This window comes from Falco peregrinus, chromosome 1, assembly GCF_023634155.1.
Source record: "Falco peregrinus isolate bFalPer1 chromosome 1, bFalPer1.pri, whole genome shotgun sequence".
NCBI lineage: Eukaryota > Metazoa > Chordata > Aves > Falconiformes > Falconidae > Falco > Falco peregrinus.
The window spans coordinates 127,628,741-127,643,901 of NC_073721.1; the positions used below are offsets into that span (position 1 = coordinate 127,628,741).

Sequence of the window (15,161 nt, forward strand, 5' to 3'; positions counted from 1 at the left end):
TCCTCTGGCCTTGGCTGTCCCAGCAGCTCCTGGCACCCAGCTCCCTACCCTCATGCAGTCCCTTGCAGCCCCCCAGACCAGGGTAGCCCCAGCGGCCCCCAGGACCCTTCCCCAGGGCAGCAGTGGCTCAGGGCAATCCCAGCAAGTGCTGCTCGGGACGGGTGCAGGAAACCCAGACGTGGGTGGGTGCCTCTCTGCAGGGGCACAGGGCACTGGGGACATCAGCCGGGTGGTGGGTGCTGGGGTAAGGAGGAGACGGAGCCACGGCTACAGCAGCGCACGTTTATGGGGTCTGGCCTGGCGCGTTGCAGTAACAGGACTCAGCGACATGCTGGGCACAGGGATCACGTAAGCTATGGCAGAAGCTGGGTCCCATGGGGCTGGCGCTGCCTTGGTCCAGCTCAGTGCCGGAACTGTGGCACTGGGGAGGGGATGCGGATGTCCTGCCCCTTCTCCAGCCGTCGCTCACAGTCAATCAGGTAGTTCACACCGTCTATCACCAGCTGCACCAGCTCCACCTGCACCGGGAGCACACACGTGCTGGCTCAGGGGCTGTCCTGGGGGCCAGCCCGGCGAGGTGCCCCACTGGCCCCACCGCCAAGGGCAGGCGCTGCCACCCCCAGCACCCATGTGCTGGTCCCAGCGCACATCCCAGAGCTGTCTGGGCACCATGGGCCCGTCATGCACACGCACTCCAGCCCCCCCCCCCCCTCAAATGCAGCTCTGCCTGGCACCCACCTCTGACTTCCCCAGCCGGTCCAGGTTGGAAATGTCGAAGACGCTGCCAGTAGCTGCGGTGTCCACACCACCCGTCCCGCGCTTCTGTAGCCGGAGGTTCTCCAGGATCTTAGGGAAGCGGCTGTCCTGGTGCCCAGAGAAGGTGTCAGTGCTCAGCGGGACCATCAGCTGGGGGGTCAGGGCTCTGCAGCCCCCCGGGGCAGCCCTCCCGCCGCTTGCAGGACCCTGTCAGTGGGCTCGTAATCCCTGCAGAGAGCCCTGCCCTGAGCAGACCCGGGTTGACACCTGGGTCCCTGGCCCCTCCAGCCACAGAAGCAGGTGGGGGCTGGACCGTACACTTCCCGGGGGAACCTGAGAGAGGTCCAGAGCCGGGTCCCACGCAGTCCTGCACCTCCTGCGTGGCTGGGCTCCCTGTGCCCTGGAAGCCGGTGGTCCCCGCAGCCCTGGCTTGGTTCCCCACAAAACTGGCCATGGTAATACCTTACTGAGCAGCGGCAGCTTGATGTGGACGCCTGCTCGCAGCCCAGTGCCCAGGTTGGAGGGGCAGGTCAGGATGTAACCCAGCCGCTCGTTCCACATGAACTCCCAGCCTCGCTCCTGGATTAGCCGTTCCACCTGGATTAGAGGCACCAGCAGCCGTTCAGCCCGCAGCCAGGAGGTGCCAGCCCCATCCCTGCCCACCTGTTTGCCTGCCTGTTCATGGGGCTGGCGCAGCCGGGGCTGGTGGGCACTCACCTCCTTCAGCCCCCGACAGAACCGCTCGAAGACGCGCTTCATGTTGCCACCCTTCTCCATGGAGATGATGCGCGTGTGGTCTTCCTCGTTGATCCAGATCAGGAAGGTCTTCTCGTTGTTGTGCCTAGGGACAGGGCTGCGTTCAGCCATGCTGGTGGCTGGCAGAGGTCCCGTGCCCACCCAGCCACCCATGCCAGCCCCAGCTGTCCCCTTCTGCCCCTGCCACCATGGTGCCAGTGCTGCCCCGCGGTCCCGGTGCTCTGCCTGCACCCATGGCTGGGAGCATGTTGCCAGAGCACTGCCTGGCAGTGAGGCGGCCAGGAGATGCTCCTGGTGACATGCCAGCGTTCATCCATGTGTGCTGCTGCAGGCAATGGGTGCCGGCCCTGGTGCTGTGGGTGCAGGCAAGTGCTGCTGGGGAGGAGCAGCATGGTGCCAGCGTGGTGGCAACCCTGCCTGAACTGGGGATGGGAGCACGGCTCCTGCACCATGCAGGCAGTGGGAGGGGTCTGTGAGGCATGGGGTGCAGGTTGGGGTGCTGGGTTAGGGGGTAGCTGGAGCTGGGGACCATGGGTGCTGTGGAGGTGTTTCCCATGAAGCTGCTATAAAGGCGCTGTGCCAGCGAGGGCAGCATGGGCGGGTGCATGTGCCGGCTGTCACTCTGCGTGTGTGTGTGTGGGATGCTGCGTGGGACGTTGCATGGCTGTGCAGAGATGCTGGGAGGGAGCAGTGAGATGCAGTCGTGGTAGGCTAAGTTTGGGGGCAGGCAGAGTATGCAGAGAGCCAGAAGGAGCACCAGGGATTGCCTGGGGAGCAGGAGGCAGTTACGGATTTTTGGCAGCCTGGAGTGCAGGGTGCTGCAGGATGGTGAGAGTGGGAAGGACCGACAGCAGGGGCTAGCTCTGAAGTCCCACTTCTTAGGAGGATGCTGTGGTCTGTGTACAGAGCAGCTGGCTGCTGGTGGCAGCACACAAGGGACTCCCAGGTCAGACCACAGAGCCTGGGATGAGCACGGCCCAGGGGCACTGGTGCCACACGTACTGAGGTCTGCAGTGCAGCAAGCATGAGGAACAAGGGTGGTGGGGCTGGGGCAGCCGGATGGAGCAGCAACACCCCCTGCCTTTCTGCCCTGCTGACTGCCCCATGCTGGGGCAAATCCTCACCAGATCCCTCGGGCATCAGGCCAGTCCCGGGCCATTCCTGCTGCTGTCAGGAGCGGAGACACCGGCTTGTCGAAGAGGAAGTGGTCCTGGAGGGAGGCAGAGTGTGTGGGCTCACCCGGGCTGCATGGCTGGTGCCAGGGCATCCCGTCTCACCGCCCCCAGCCTGCCGTGCAGGAGATGTACCAGCTGTCCCAGGCAGGGCAAGGTCACCCACTGTCAGCACGGAGGGCAGGAGTCCCTGCCTGCCTGGCCAGGAAGGCAGAGGGCTGCTGGTGCACAGCCCACCCCATACCAGGGGCTGGTGCGGCACCGGCTGTGTGCCACAAGCCCACCTGTCCCTGAGCGTGGGCAGGGACACGGGGTGAGAGCCAGAGGGGGCTGTGAGCTGCTGGGGCTGTGTTCAGCGAGCTCCATCCTCCCCTGGCTCAGGAGGGCTGAGTGGCACCGTGAGCACCCTCAGCACCGTGGGGCAGCCTCGTTGGGGAAGGGGGTCCTGGTCCCATAGGACAGCAGGGCTGGGAAAGGAGGCTACAGCCTCCCAGAGAGGCAGTGCCAGGGAAGGGGTCCTGCTCCACGGCCACCTGGGGTGGCTGGCTGGGAGCTGCAGCGACTCACGTCAATGAGCTGCTGTTGCTCCTTCTCTGTCATCTCGCTGAGACGGTAGTACCGGCCCGCCAGGTCTCCGGTGAGGCCGTTCAGCGCCTCCACAGCCACCTTCTCCACCTCTCGCCGCTCAGCACGGGTGCAGGCTGGTGGCAGGCTCAGCCCACGGATGCTGCGCCCAGTCCGGACCCGGGATGAGAGCACGTAGCGCTCATCGAAGTGGCCAAACTTGATCTGGAACAGACAGGAGCCATGGGGATGCGTGGGGCAGCACCAGTGCTGGCAGAGATCCTGTCCCCTGAGTCCCGGGGAAGTTCCCCCATGTGCAGCACCACTGCCTGGCTCACACACCTTGCTGGCATCCAGGTCTGTGACGTGCTTCATGGTGCGGGGATTGTACCCATTGTGCCGCTCCTGAATCACTGGGTCGAACAGGTCAGCAAACACCTGGAAGCAAGCGGGATGATGTGCAGCACTGCAGACCCAGCGCCCCACGAAGCCCCTGCCGTGAGTGTGGCACAGTCCTGCTGCCAGCGTGGGGGATGTGGCAGCAGGGGGGCATGCAGAGGGGGGCTGGGGGCCAACGGTGTGTCCTGCAATGCAGTAGCAATCCATGGGGCTGACACTGCCCAGGCAATTTGGGCTCGGGGACAAGGAGGAGGAGGAGGAGGTTGCAGGGCTCTAGGAACAGCTGCTCTGAAGCAGCCCTGTGTCCCACTGGGACACACTGGGGCTGGCCAAGGAGCCTCTCCAGCTGCCTGGGCTGGGCAGGAGGAGTTGGGCAGTAATGTCCTGGGCTGCTGGATGTACTGCAGGTACTGGGACACCTCCGGCTGCTGCAGGCACCCTGGAGAGCCCGGAGCATGGCAAGGCTCCAGCCACTCACCTCGTAGGTTTCTTCATCACCAGCTACCATGCCCACCGTCTTGATGAAAGGGTGGCCAGGGTTGTCAACACCTGTCTGGATGCACTGGTCCAAGGTCCAGCCATTAGGGGTTGCTTTGTCACAGAGCCTGGCATAGATGGCTGGCGTCAGGTTGCTGGCCATGCAGTTGTTGTGCTTCCGTAGGTCGGGGTACTCAGCGCTGTGGGAGGAGAGGCTGATGAGTCCTCTGGGGCCAGGGGACCCCAAGTGCTCATGCCCTTGCCCCACAGAGACCCTCAGGGCAGGTGTGGGCAGGGATGCTCTGGGGAGGGCGGTCAAGCTGCTCTGCTTGCCCACTCCAGCAAAGGCCAGCCGGGAGTGGGAAGGCAGTTATGGGCATCACGTGTCGAGGGCAGAGAGCAGCCTGAGCTGAGGGCTGACATTGCCACAGGAATAAGAGCCTATGAGAAAATCTGGACTGGTTGTTAGGGTGCGGCTCCTTATCAGCCACGTACCAGGGCCATGGGGTTGGTAAAGCTTGCTGGGCAAGCGGTGGCAGCCACGTCAGCCCCAGCTCGGCGCTGGGGCGTGGGCAGCCATCAAGAGGCTGTGCACTGTGTTGCCAGGGTGGCCAGGCTGTGGAGGGGAGGGTCTCACTCCCCTTCTCCTTCCTGAGGCTGCCCCCACACCAGCCCAAGCAGGGGGTGGCTGCTCCCACTGCTCCTTCTGCCCAGTACCAGGGTCTGCCCATGCAGCGAGTGCAGGAGCAGGGCACACAGCCCGTGGGGGTCCTGGTGTGTCTGGCCCCTGGGCCCCATCTGGGCACCTCGATCCCCGTCCCCTGAGATGCCACAGGGCAGGAGATCGGCTGACCCGGATCAGCAGCCGTTGGGAACTGCACTGCTCTGGTGCAGTTTATTGTATTAGGGGGACGCTTTCGTCTAATCAGCTTAGCAGGAGGCCTTCTCCTGACCTCATTCCCACTTTAGCCAGGCTTTGTGCTTGTTCTTGCACTCACGGGGGGATTGGCAGGGCAGGACCCCGACAGCACTCTCCTTGGCCATATCCCTCATGCTGGGAGGTGGTGCCTCCACTTGCCTTAGTGGGACAGGACTGGCCCCTGTCAGCCCAGGAGACCTGGCTGGTGGCCACAGTGGGTCCCAAAGCCCTGGGGATGCCTGTCTCCTCTGCCTGGAGGGGCACTGCTTTGGAGGTGGCCCAGCTGGCGGGGGCAATCCATGTGGGCGAAGAGATGCTGAAGCTAGTGCAGGTCTGGAGCAGTGGGAGCGATGCCCGACTACCATCACCAGCAGCGAGTCCTGGCACCCTCCCGGCACTCGGGTCCTGCTCCTGGGCTGAGTGCCCACCCAGGGCGCCAGGTCTGGCTGCCAGCACCCGGCCCCCGTGCTGCAATGCAGAGTGCTGTCGCTGCTGCTGCCTCCTCCCCTGCGGCTGCAGGCCAAGGAATGTACATTGGCCCTTTGCCTACAGCTTGGGCACTGCTTGTGACTTCCTGCGCTTTGCAGAAAGAAAGGGAGGTAGGGCTTACATTGTCTGCTCTGCGTAGGGAAGCACTGGCAGCTCCAGCCTGGACCAACGCAAGGAGGAGTTTGCTCCAAGGCAGCAACTTGTCCCAGACACGGAGGCTGAGGGCTGCTCCCCCAGCCCACACACATATCTGGGCCACATTGAGATGCTCCAGTTCAGAGGCTGGCTCATCATGTGTAGGGCGCAGCCGGCCCCAGCCTCCTGCACCGCTCCTGCCTCTGCCATCAGCTGGCTACTGACCTGTGTCTCCCCAGGGGGACACACTCTCATAAAAGCACTTGTTGATCAGGATGTGACACTTGGACATGTAACTCCTCTGTCCTCAGCATGGCTAGTGCCGCTTGGCATGCCAGGACCACAGCCTGTGGCGCTTTCCACCCTGGTGGCAGCAGACTACATCCAAAGCGGCAGCAAAGGTTACTAAGGGAAGCAAACCTACTTCAGTAAGTGGAGGACTGCTGTAGGTTTAAACATGCTCTCTGCTATGGGCAATCCATACCTTCACTGAGGTGCTCAGACTCCAAAACCTTGAGATTCTGGCCACTGCCTGCAGGCTCTGTGCCTGCTGCAGTGCTGATTCATCTCCTGGTCCAAACACACCCTCCCCCCAAACAGCCCCAAACCATGGTCAGCAAATCTGGGGGATCGCTCTTCAGCCTTTCCAAAGCACCCGAACTGAGCGGGATGGTGCCAGGATCAGCAGAGCGATGCAGGGATGAAGGTGCTGAGCGCTTGGTGCTGTGCTCACAAGCGGTGCCCCACACAACCAGAGCAGCACCCAACCCTGCAGCCTGGGCTGGTCCTGAGGCTGGTGTGGGATGGCTTCCACTGTGTTCTTCTGGGTGTCCAGGTGTCCTCTGCCTCAGGCACAAAGGCGACACTGCACTTGGCCTTACTCAGGTTGCCTTGGCCCCTTGGTTTTGGTCCCCAAAGCTGGCTTTAAAATCATGACCCTTTTCAGCATCATATTTTGTCCCTGGTGCCATGGCACCGGGCAATAGGCTGGGCTCCCCCCCGGCTGCAGGGGCTGGCAGCATCTTCTGTGCAAGGTGGATATCTGCCAGCAGCACAACTCAGCGTGGGTGCTGGGCTGCCACCTGCAGCGCCCTGGAGGCTGCTCCACGCTGTCACCTTGCCTGCCACCTCAGGGTGCAGCCGCCTGCAGCAACCGCCCTCCCTGCCCTTGTGCCAGGAGGTGCTTCACCCGGGCAGGGACCTGCTAAGCTCCCAGCAGGTATTATTAGTCCGTCTGCTGGCTGGGCAGCTTCTCTGGGCTCTTCACCCTAATCCAGCCACCTCCGGCACCCTTCCTGGCACCAGCGTCCCTGTGGGTGCCACGCTGCGGGCAGCTCCTGCTGCACGTGGCCTCCTGGGAGGCATGGGGGTGCATGGGGCGAGCGGTGCAGACCCTGCGCGGTGGCGGTGGGCGGGAGGAGCAGGGTGCTGGCAGGGTGCTGCAGCAGCAGAGCATGTGGCTTGTTTACGCAGGAAGGAGGGGGCTCGGGCTTTGTGTGGAGATGCTTTGGCAGGGAGCCCCGGCGTCACCATCCAAACGTGGCATGGTGCCAGACACCCCCCTTCCCCCTCCGGCATCTGTGCCCATGTCACCTCTGCGGGGGGTGCCCATGCCACCACCCCCAGCGTGGCGATTTGCCCTGCGGTGCCTCTGACAAGCGACCGTGGAGGGCAGCTCAGATCCCTCAAAGCTGTTGCCGGTGTCTCTCATTATTTCACGTAAAGACCAGAGGAGCAGAATCCCCGGACAAAGGCAGGCTGGCTTGCCCGTGCCAGCACCATCACTGAACCAGACCCAGCCACACAGACCCTCCCAGGAAGCTCATTTTAGAGCTTCTCAAGCCGCATCCCCTACCTTGGTTTCACCCCCCCCCTCCAGGCTCACCTCAGCCCCCTCCCTCCCGCAGATGGTGCCTGGCTGTTCCCCCAGCCCTGTCCTTGTTTTCACCATTGATGTCCTGCCCTGCTGTTTTTCCCCAGCCCACTGATCCTGCTACAGCAATGCTTTACAGCACGGCCAGCTTGGCCCCTGCCCCTAGCCACAAACAAGGACTTAGCGGTGCGCACAAGGGGACACTGATGTGTCCAGGTTTAGTGGCACCAGCTGTCCCCGGTCCCTGGTGCCCTTGCGGGCAGGAGCAGGACGCGGGCAGGGTGCTTGCCTTTCTCACGCCAGACAGCAGGTCTCACAGGTCCCGGTGTTTTTCTCTCACCATCCTCCCTCGGTAAAGACCTGATGTCTATGACCCTGCAGTTGTTCAGAAAGCTTGAAAATACAGCCCTCTTGGGAGGTGAGTAAACAATAACATCCAGCCTTCATCATTCTCCAGAGTTGCTCCATTTCTGCCCCCTCCTTTCTGTGGCCTGACCCAGCACATCGGAGCCCCCAGCACCGGTGCTGAGCACACAGCTCTGCACGAGCAGCGCTCTCAGCCTGCAATGCAGCGCCGCTCTCTAACTGCACGGTGTTTGGTGCAGGGATCGCAGCAGCTGCGTGTGTTTGGAGCAGTAACGTGCTGCCTCCTTCCCCATGCCGCTCCTTCACCCTGCGCAGGCTCTGCCGGCATCAGGATGGGGAGGAAAACCTGCTCCTCGCTTTCTGACCTGCCAGGGCGAGCAGCCAGTACCAGGGCAAGGTGGAAGGACCACCTCGTCCCTCTCCCCTCCTGACCCTGTCCCTACCCTGCCTGGTCCTTGTGAGGCACAGGCAGCTCCTGCCTTCAGCTCCCATTTGTACCTTGGCCCCCCACGGTCCCGGGGGCCAGGCAGCAAGGGAGCCAAGCGGGACCTGCCTCCACCTCTCCTGGCCTGAGCCCCCCGCTTCCTTGGTGCTATGGCAAGCGGGGGCGAGCGGAGCAGCGCTGATACCTCTGCCCACGGCAGTGCCCCTCCTGGGGCCCAGCCGGGCTCCCCGAGGCAGCCTTTGACAAAGAGCAGGTCAAAGGGGGAGCGACACAAGACCTTCTGTGCTGGTGCTTGAACCTTAGCACCGCTCTGTAGCTGTGACACTTATCTGGCTTAAGGGATCAGGCACACGTTGTGCAAATACGGCCAGTGGCTCTCGCAGAGCCAGCATTACCCAAAAAGCACCCCTAAGCCAGGCCACGGCTGTGCATGTGCCCACCCGGCCCAGCTCGGCTCCGTGCCCACCTCCCAGAAATCCTGACTGCACATCCCAGGGCTCGTCTTCACCCCAAACTCACCCGCAGGCTGCTCAGCACCTGCGGGCCCCTCCGGCTCCCTTTAAAAACTGCCCCCAAGATGGAAGAGCGAGGAGCAGCCAGGAAGCCTTTGCTTTTAAATAGAGAAGCCCCTGTCCCCAAGGCAGGCGCGGAGGCTGGCCCAGGCAGATGGGCTCGGGCCAGGAGCTGCTGCCAGCCCCCGGGGGCTGTCACGGCGCCGCAGTTACTGCTCCGACACCGGTTTTCCGGACAGAGCTCCTGGGTGTTTCACCAGGAGAAGAAAATGAACCTGTTCGCTCCGTCCTGTTCCCACCAGGACGCTGGCAACTGGCCCCTGGCTCCCGCCACCACCGGGCAGAGCCTGGGCTGTGTCCTGGCCCGCACTGGCTATCCCGGCAGCACTGCCCTGCCAGGCTGAGCCCCCCACCGGGGCAGCCCCTAGCCCCAAGGACCCCCGGAGCTTGTCCCCTGCCCGCTGCCGCCTGTCCCTGGGCTGGCTTTGTCCCGGTGCTCCAGGGCCGCCGCAGTGCCGGGGCTCCCAGCCTGGATAGCCGCGCTGGAGGGACGCTGGGTCCTGGAGCCGGTCCCGGGGACGCGCCCGGGGGGGCCCCGGGGGTCTGCGCCCAGCGCGGCTGTCGGGGCCGCCCGGCGCTTGGGGAGGCCGGGGAGGCCCCGCCGCGGCGGCGCCGGTGCCCTTGGGCGCGGGGACGGCGGGGCCTCGCGGCGCCGGTGGCCCGGAGCGGGGCGGCTCCGTCCAACACGGCCGAACCCCCGCCGCCGCGCCTCCCACTCCCCGCCGCCGAGCACGGGCTCGGTTCCTGGCCGTCCCGGTCAACCCCCGCCCGCGGACGAGCAGCGGCCGCCCAGCCGCCCCCAAGGGTCGCCCCGGGACCCCCGCCCTCCCCGGGTGCCGGTGCTGCGGGGACCGGCCCCCGCCCGCCGCCCCCCGCACGGGCGCCCCCGCCGCCCGCGCCCGGTACCTGGGTGGGTAGCGCCGCCGCTGCCGGTCGCCCGCGCTGAGCGTGTCCCGGGCGAGCAGGAAACCGGCGGCGAGCGAGCCGGCGCCCACCATGGCCAGGAGACCGGCGGAGCGGCGGCCGGAGAGGGCGCGGGCGAAGGTGCTGGCCATCGCGGAGCGGCGGAGCGAGTGCGCCGGGGCCGGGAGGCGGACGTGAGGGGAATGGGAACGGGCACGGGAATGGGAACGGCGGCGGCGGCAGGGCGCGCGGGGGGCGGGGAGCCGGCCGGGCACGGGGGGGCCGCAGCGGCACCGCCACCTGCTCGGCCCCCCGCCCCGCCCCGCCCCGCCCGCCGCACCGGAGTCGCCGCCGCCTTCAGCACTGCGCGCCGGACAGCGCCGGCGGGGCAGCGGCGCTGGGCCCCCCCCGCACCGGCACCGGGCCCCCCCCCGGCACCGGACCCCGCCACCGGCGGGCCACGAGCACGGCACGGCACGGCGCGGGCCGCGGCGGCGAGGGCGCGGCTGGGGCAAAGTCCTGGGGCCGGGAGAGGCGGGCGCGGCTCCCTGACGGCCCGGAGCCGCGCGTGGGATGCGGGCCGGGACAAGCGGACGGGCCAGCGGCCGGTTCTCGGCGGCACGGCCTGGCGCGGGCGGCGGTCACCGGTCACCGGCCCTCCCACCGCACGCCGTGCCGCTGCCCGGCGCTGGGCGCTCCTTGCTCGGGCCCCACACGCCGGGACGGGGCGGTCGCCCCGCGCAGTCCCAGTGCCCGCGGCAGCCCCGGGGCAGGCAGCGCGCCGCGCTCCGCCGCCGCAGAGCCCCACGGGACGGGAGAGGCGACGGGCGCTGCCCGGGACCCGTCGCCCGGACTTCCCCGGCGCACTGGGCAGCGGCCGCCCGGCACACTCGCGCCTCCTGCCCGGGTCCCGCGGGGCGGGGGACAGCCGGCGCGGTGCGGTTGCCGTGGTAACGCGGGACCCGGTGGCGCTGCCGGTACCCGGCGCTGGGCCCGCGCCCCACGTGCGCGCGGCACGCCCGGCCACGCAGCCTTCCCCGCCGCCGCCGCTAGGGGTCGCCACGCCGCACCCGCCTGAGGCCCGGCCGGCCCGCCCCCCCTCCCCGCCGATTGGACGGCTGCGCCCGTCAGCAGGCTGTGATTGGCCGGCGGCAGCGCCGGCGGCGCAGGATGCGCTCGGAGGCCGCAGGTGAGCGGGAGGGAAATGGCGGCGCCCGGCGTGGCGCCCCCTGCTGCCGCCGCCGGGGTGTCGGGGCCTCCCCGGTGCGGCGGGCCCGAGACTGACCCCCGGGTCGGGGCGGGGAGGGGAAGCGAAGGGAGTGGGAGGGGGCATGACACACACGACAGTGGGCCGCGCCGCTCTTGGGCCCGGTCGTCGTCGACTGTCGGGGAGCGCCGGGTAGGTGGCAGCGGCGGCCACTGGTGAGGCGCGGCCCGGTTCCCCGCCGCGGGCCTGCCGCCCCGCAGCCCCCCTGCCGCGGGCCTGCCGCGGCCAGCCCGGCCCGGCCGCTCTCCGCGCCCCCCGCCCGGGTCCCTGGGGCCAGCGCGCTCGGCCCCCCCCGGCGCGGCCTGCCCTCCCGGCTCGGCAGGGGGCGCGGCGGGCTCTGCACGGGGGCGCGGGTGTGGCGGCGGGGGGGGGCCCCGGCCCGGCCAGCCACGGGCGAGCGGAGCCCGCACCGTCCCGGCCGCGGCGAGCTCTCTCGGGGAGCGGGGGCCCGTGGGTTCCCGTCGGGGCCTAGCGGCGCAGCGGTGCCCTGCCGGGGTCTCGGCTGTTCCCTTCGGGCGGGCCCGGGCCCGGCGTGCTGGGCTGTGTCTGCCTCGCCCGCGGCCTGAGGGAAGGGGCGAGCCGCGGCCCTTCGCCCGTTAATAAACCCTCATTAACGGTTACAGTCCCAGGGACATTCTGATGCTGCCGGGTTTCACACTTCACCTGTGTGTGTAATTTTAAAATCTCATTAAAAACTGTCTCCAAAGGTGAGGATTGACCTTACTGCTGCGGTTGCTATGTGAGCAGCAGAAGGCTTGCTCAGGTGTAGAAGCAATAAGCCGAGAGGTTTTTTTACTAAATTTGCAAATGGCATTGTCTGGCAGAAACAGCTCCTGCTCGGGAGACATTTCGTGTTTGCGCCCTGGCTGTGCGCTGGGTTTGAAGATGTCGATAGATCTGGAGTTACCGAAAGTGCTGCTGGAGCGCTGGGAAGCTTGCCTTCAGCTGCCTGGCTGTGAACGCGTTGGACTTCTGCGTTAACAGAACACAGAGAGCTTTCTTTGATACGCCACAGCGAAATAGCTTTTAATTATTAACTCTGGAATAGGTGTTCTTTTTCTCCTGAAGCAATTAAGTGTCTACGATAAGAGTACAGCTTTCACCTTTTGTATGTAAGTATGTAATTAACCTTAATACAAATAGCCCTTGTGACAAGGGGAGTAACTCTTTGGGCAAAGGTACTTCCCTGATCAAGGCCTAAGCTTTCAGGGTTGGGTTTTTTTTGTTTAGTTTTAGTGCCCACAGCGGTTTCAGGTAGTTCAACAAGACGTTGCCGGCATTAATATTTTAAAATGCCAGCTATGTGTATTCTTCAAGCTTCCAATCCTGCAGATACTTGACCTGGCTTAAATTGGGCTGTGGGTCTGTAATCGTCCTTGCAGCCTGCCCGCATGCAGCTCCTTGGACCTCCCACCTAGTGCTGCCTGGGTGCGCAGACCTGGTCTCCACTCCCAGAGCTGCCTCTTCTACCGCCTGTGGCTGCTGCCACCAGCGATAGGATCAGCCTTGTTGGGTTGCTGCAGTCCTTGGCCCTTCAGCCCTCCACCGCAGGGACTGCGCTTTCAAATCATGCACCATGCAGGCTGTGTTTAAAAAACAAAAGGGAACAAAACCCCCACACCCACACCTACACTTTTGGTGGTTGATGCTACACTAAGAACAAAGTTAATACAAGACCTGATCATAACCTATTTCTTTCTTAAATTTCTGGTACCTCAGGATACAGCGACACAAAGAATAAGTCTCTTTAGTCTGTGAGCATTCTTACCTGAACAGCACCAGAATGATCTGCCGGGGAACTGGAAAACAACCTACTATCCCATTTGCTATCACCAATATAGGGAGCTGAATTAGTCCCAGTACATTTAAGAGACAAGGTGCACATTTCTGTTTCAGGTTGTGTGTCAGCAGCTTCTTATTGCCATTAGGTGATTATGGTAAACTCTGTTATGATTGCGTACCGGATCATCACTGCCCTTCTTGGAAGAGAGTGCAAGAATGCCTTTAGCTGTAGTGGCTGCTCTGTACTGCCTTCTGTATTGTGATGAGACTAGCAAGCCTGAATATGCCATACTCAAAGCCAGAACCATCTTTACCTTTCTTGCATGCATGCCAGGGCTGTGTTAATGCTTTTGTTTCTCTTGGACGATACAGCCAGTGGCATTAACTCGGTGCTTAAATTTTCTTGCTGTGATTAGCAAAAGGTGAGACCTGCAGCACTCTCAGCAAGTGGAGACTGGTCTGAATGTATGACCTGTGGGAGCAGTTAGCTCAGGAGGCGGTGAGAATGATGCAGAACCATCAGTATCGCATGCTGTCAGTGCCTCACATAGCTCCAGGCTGGAAGAAAAGCAGTAATGGTGTGGTGGTGGTGTGGGCTGCGTGCTGCACAGGAACCTTGCTGGTACCATTTCTGTGAGGAAAGGTGCCACCCTCCTGGCATCATGAACTCTTTGAAAGCCTAGCACTAGGGCTGATTCAGTCATGTTGGCAAAACCTCCTGTTATTAGCCTTTGATACCGGAACATAGAGCTGCACTTCCGTGTTTCCCTTTAAAAGCAACAGTCTGTCTGAGTTTTAGATGCCTTAGTTTTATGCCTGTAGCTAAAACTTCTGTTTCATCAAGAGTCTGTAGTCTTTCTTGGTATTAATCTAGTCAGATGAGGGATCTACTTTAAAGAGAAACTTGAAAAAGGTTTTGGTTATACTCTCTTCTTTTCTCCACACCAGAAACAACCTGAGATCCTGAGGCTTTCCCTGTTAACCCTAAGGGCATGATTGATGCATCAGTGGCTGTTGGCTTCAGTGAGGCTCTAGTTTTTCTACCTGGTTTGAATATGGCATGTCTTGGCCTCTAGAAATAGCTACAGAGCAAGGCAGAGGGTTTTTTTCTGGGGTAGGAGCAGGGATGTAGAGAGCTCATTGCTTACTTCTTAGGGCAAAGGTTTTCCTGCTGCTTGATCTGTTTTTTTCCAGGAGGGAGGGGAGAGTAAGGGATTGGAGGAAACAACCCTCCTCCTATTCTTGCATGGTTTACTTCATTAAATCATCAGCCATCAAGCTGGTAGTGTACTTGCTAAGGTCTCGGTCTGCACTGGTGTGCTGAGGCAGCAGGGCGCAGGAATGAAAATGATTCCTGAGCGTGTCAGGAATCCCACTCTTGTCGTCCTGTGGAAATAGTAGGACTATATGGAGCACACAGTAGCATGCCGGTATAGCCTGGTCTGCCAGCACTGTTGCTCCCACCAGTGGAGAGCACTGATGGTGAAATTACAGCTTTAACTCTTGCTGATCGGAACACTTTTCTGTGCTGGGTGTGCCCTGTGCCTCCAGGTTTGTGTGGGAGCAGGCAGCACTGGCCTTGGTGCACAAGTGGAAGACCGGTGTGAGCTGGGAGTCGGGCAGCGGAGATTGTCTGTCGAGCGGTAGGTGCAAAGTTGGGGCTTGCTGTGTCACCCCTCTGGTTTCCGGTGGGTTGGTGTCGGCTCCCCCAGTAGATCTGGCATGATAACTGATGGGCTTGCTGTCGAACCAGTGCCTGATGGCGTGGCTGCGGGACCTTGTCCTGTGTGCTTCTGCTCCAGCACTTTCTCTGAGCATTTACCTGTTACATCTCCTGTCCTTCCCAGGAGCGCCCACAGCCTTTCTGTGTGGAGATGTGCTTTATTTTTACCTTTATTTCCAAGGTGGATTTCACGAGCAGCTGGTTTGCTCTGTTTCTTTTGCCTGTTCCCACCCTGCTCAAATGGATTAAGGCAATCTCCCTCAGTTGTTCTTGGTGATGGGATTCTCATGGTGAAATGGTGCTGGTGGCAGGCTGGTGGCACTGGGAGTGCTCCTCTGCTCTGTGAAGAATTGCTGCCAGAGGACTGGGAACTGACAGCTGTATGTGGCGGGACAGTCTCCTACGGTGTACTGGCTGTAAGGGAAAGCATGCTTAAAAGAGGAGGAAATACAGTAACTCGGTCTGGGGAATGCTGGAAATCATGTGAGAGCATGAGAAGCAGCAGTAGACAGTTGTCTCGTGTCCATTTTTAGGAAGTACTTAACATGAGGTGTTCACAACGT

At 62.8% G+C, this 15,161-nt stretch overlaps 2 protein-coding genes across 16 annotated transcripts in view; one reads left to right on the forward strand and one right to left on the reverse strand.

The window, feature by feature from the left end:
* Window positions 1-268: 268 nt before the first annotated feature.
* On the reverse strand, window positions 269-10,133 carry CKMT1B (creatine kinase, mitochondrial 1B). Of its 2 annotated transcripts, XM_055817818.1 has the most exons (9): window positions 9,830-10,106; window positions 4,126-4,324; window positions 3,591-3,686; window positions 3,252-3,473; window positions 2,637-2,722; window positions 1,474-1,597; window positions 1,219-1,353; window positions 739-864; window positions 269-518 (listed from the first exon to the last, which is right to left on the reverse strand). In XM_055817818.1, exons 1-9 carry the CDS (start codon window positions 9,976-9,978, stop codon window positions 402-404), a joined length of 1,254 nt encoding a protein of 417 aa, XP_055673793.1. In that variant the 5' UTR covers window positions 9,979-10,106; the 3' UTR covers window positions 269-401. The 2 variants fall into 2 exon arrangements, with proteins under 2 accessions (XP_055673793.1, XP_055673786.1); XM_055817811.1 differs by having other exon boundaries at window positions 3,252-3,686; window positions 9,830-10,133.
* Window positions 10,134-10,920: 787 nt separating this feature from the next.
* Window positions 10,921-15,161, forward strand: part of PPIP5K1 (diphosphoinositol pentakisphosphate kinase 1) — a 48,668-nt gene continuing 44,427 nt past the window's right edge. For 10 of the 14 annotated variants that reach the window (XM_055817699.1, XM_055817775.1, XM_055817736.1 and 7 more), the window contains exons 1-2: window positions 10,952-11,015; window positions 11,918-12,205. The gene's annotated coding sequence lies outside the window, so the exon portion shown is untranslated. Of the gene's footprint in view, window positions 11,016-11,131; window positions 11,226-11,759; window positions 12,206-14,426; window positions 14,519-15,161 lie in introns of those variants that run through there. The other 4 variants (XM_055817713.1, XM_055817717.1, XM_055817725.1 and 1 more) reach the window with 4 other exon arrangements.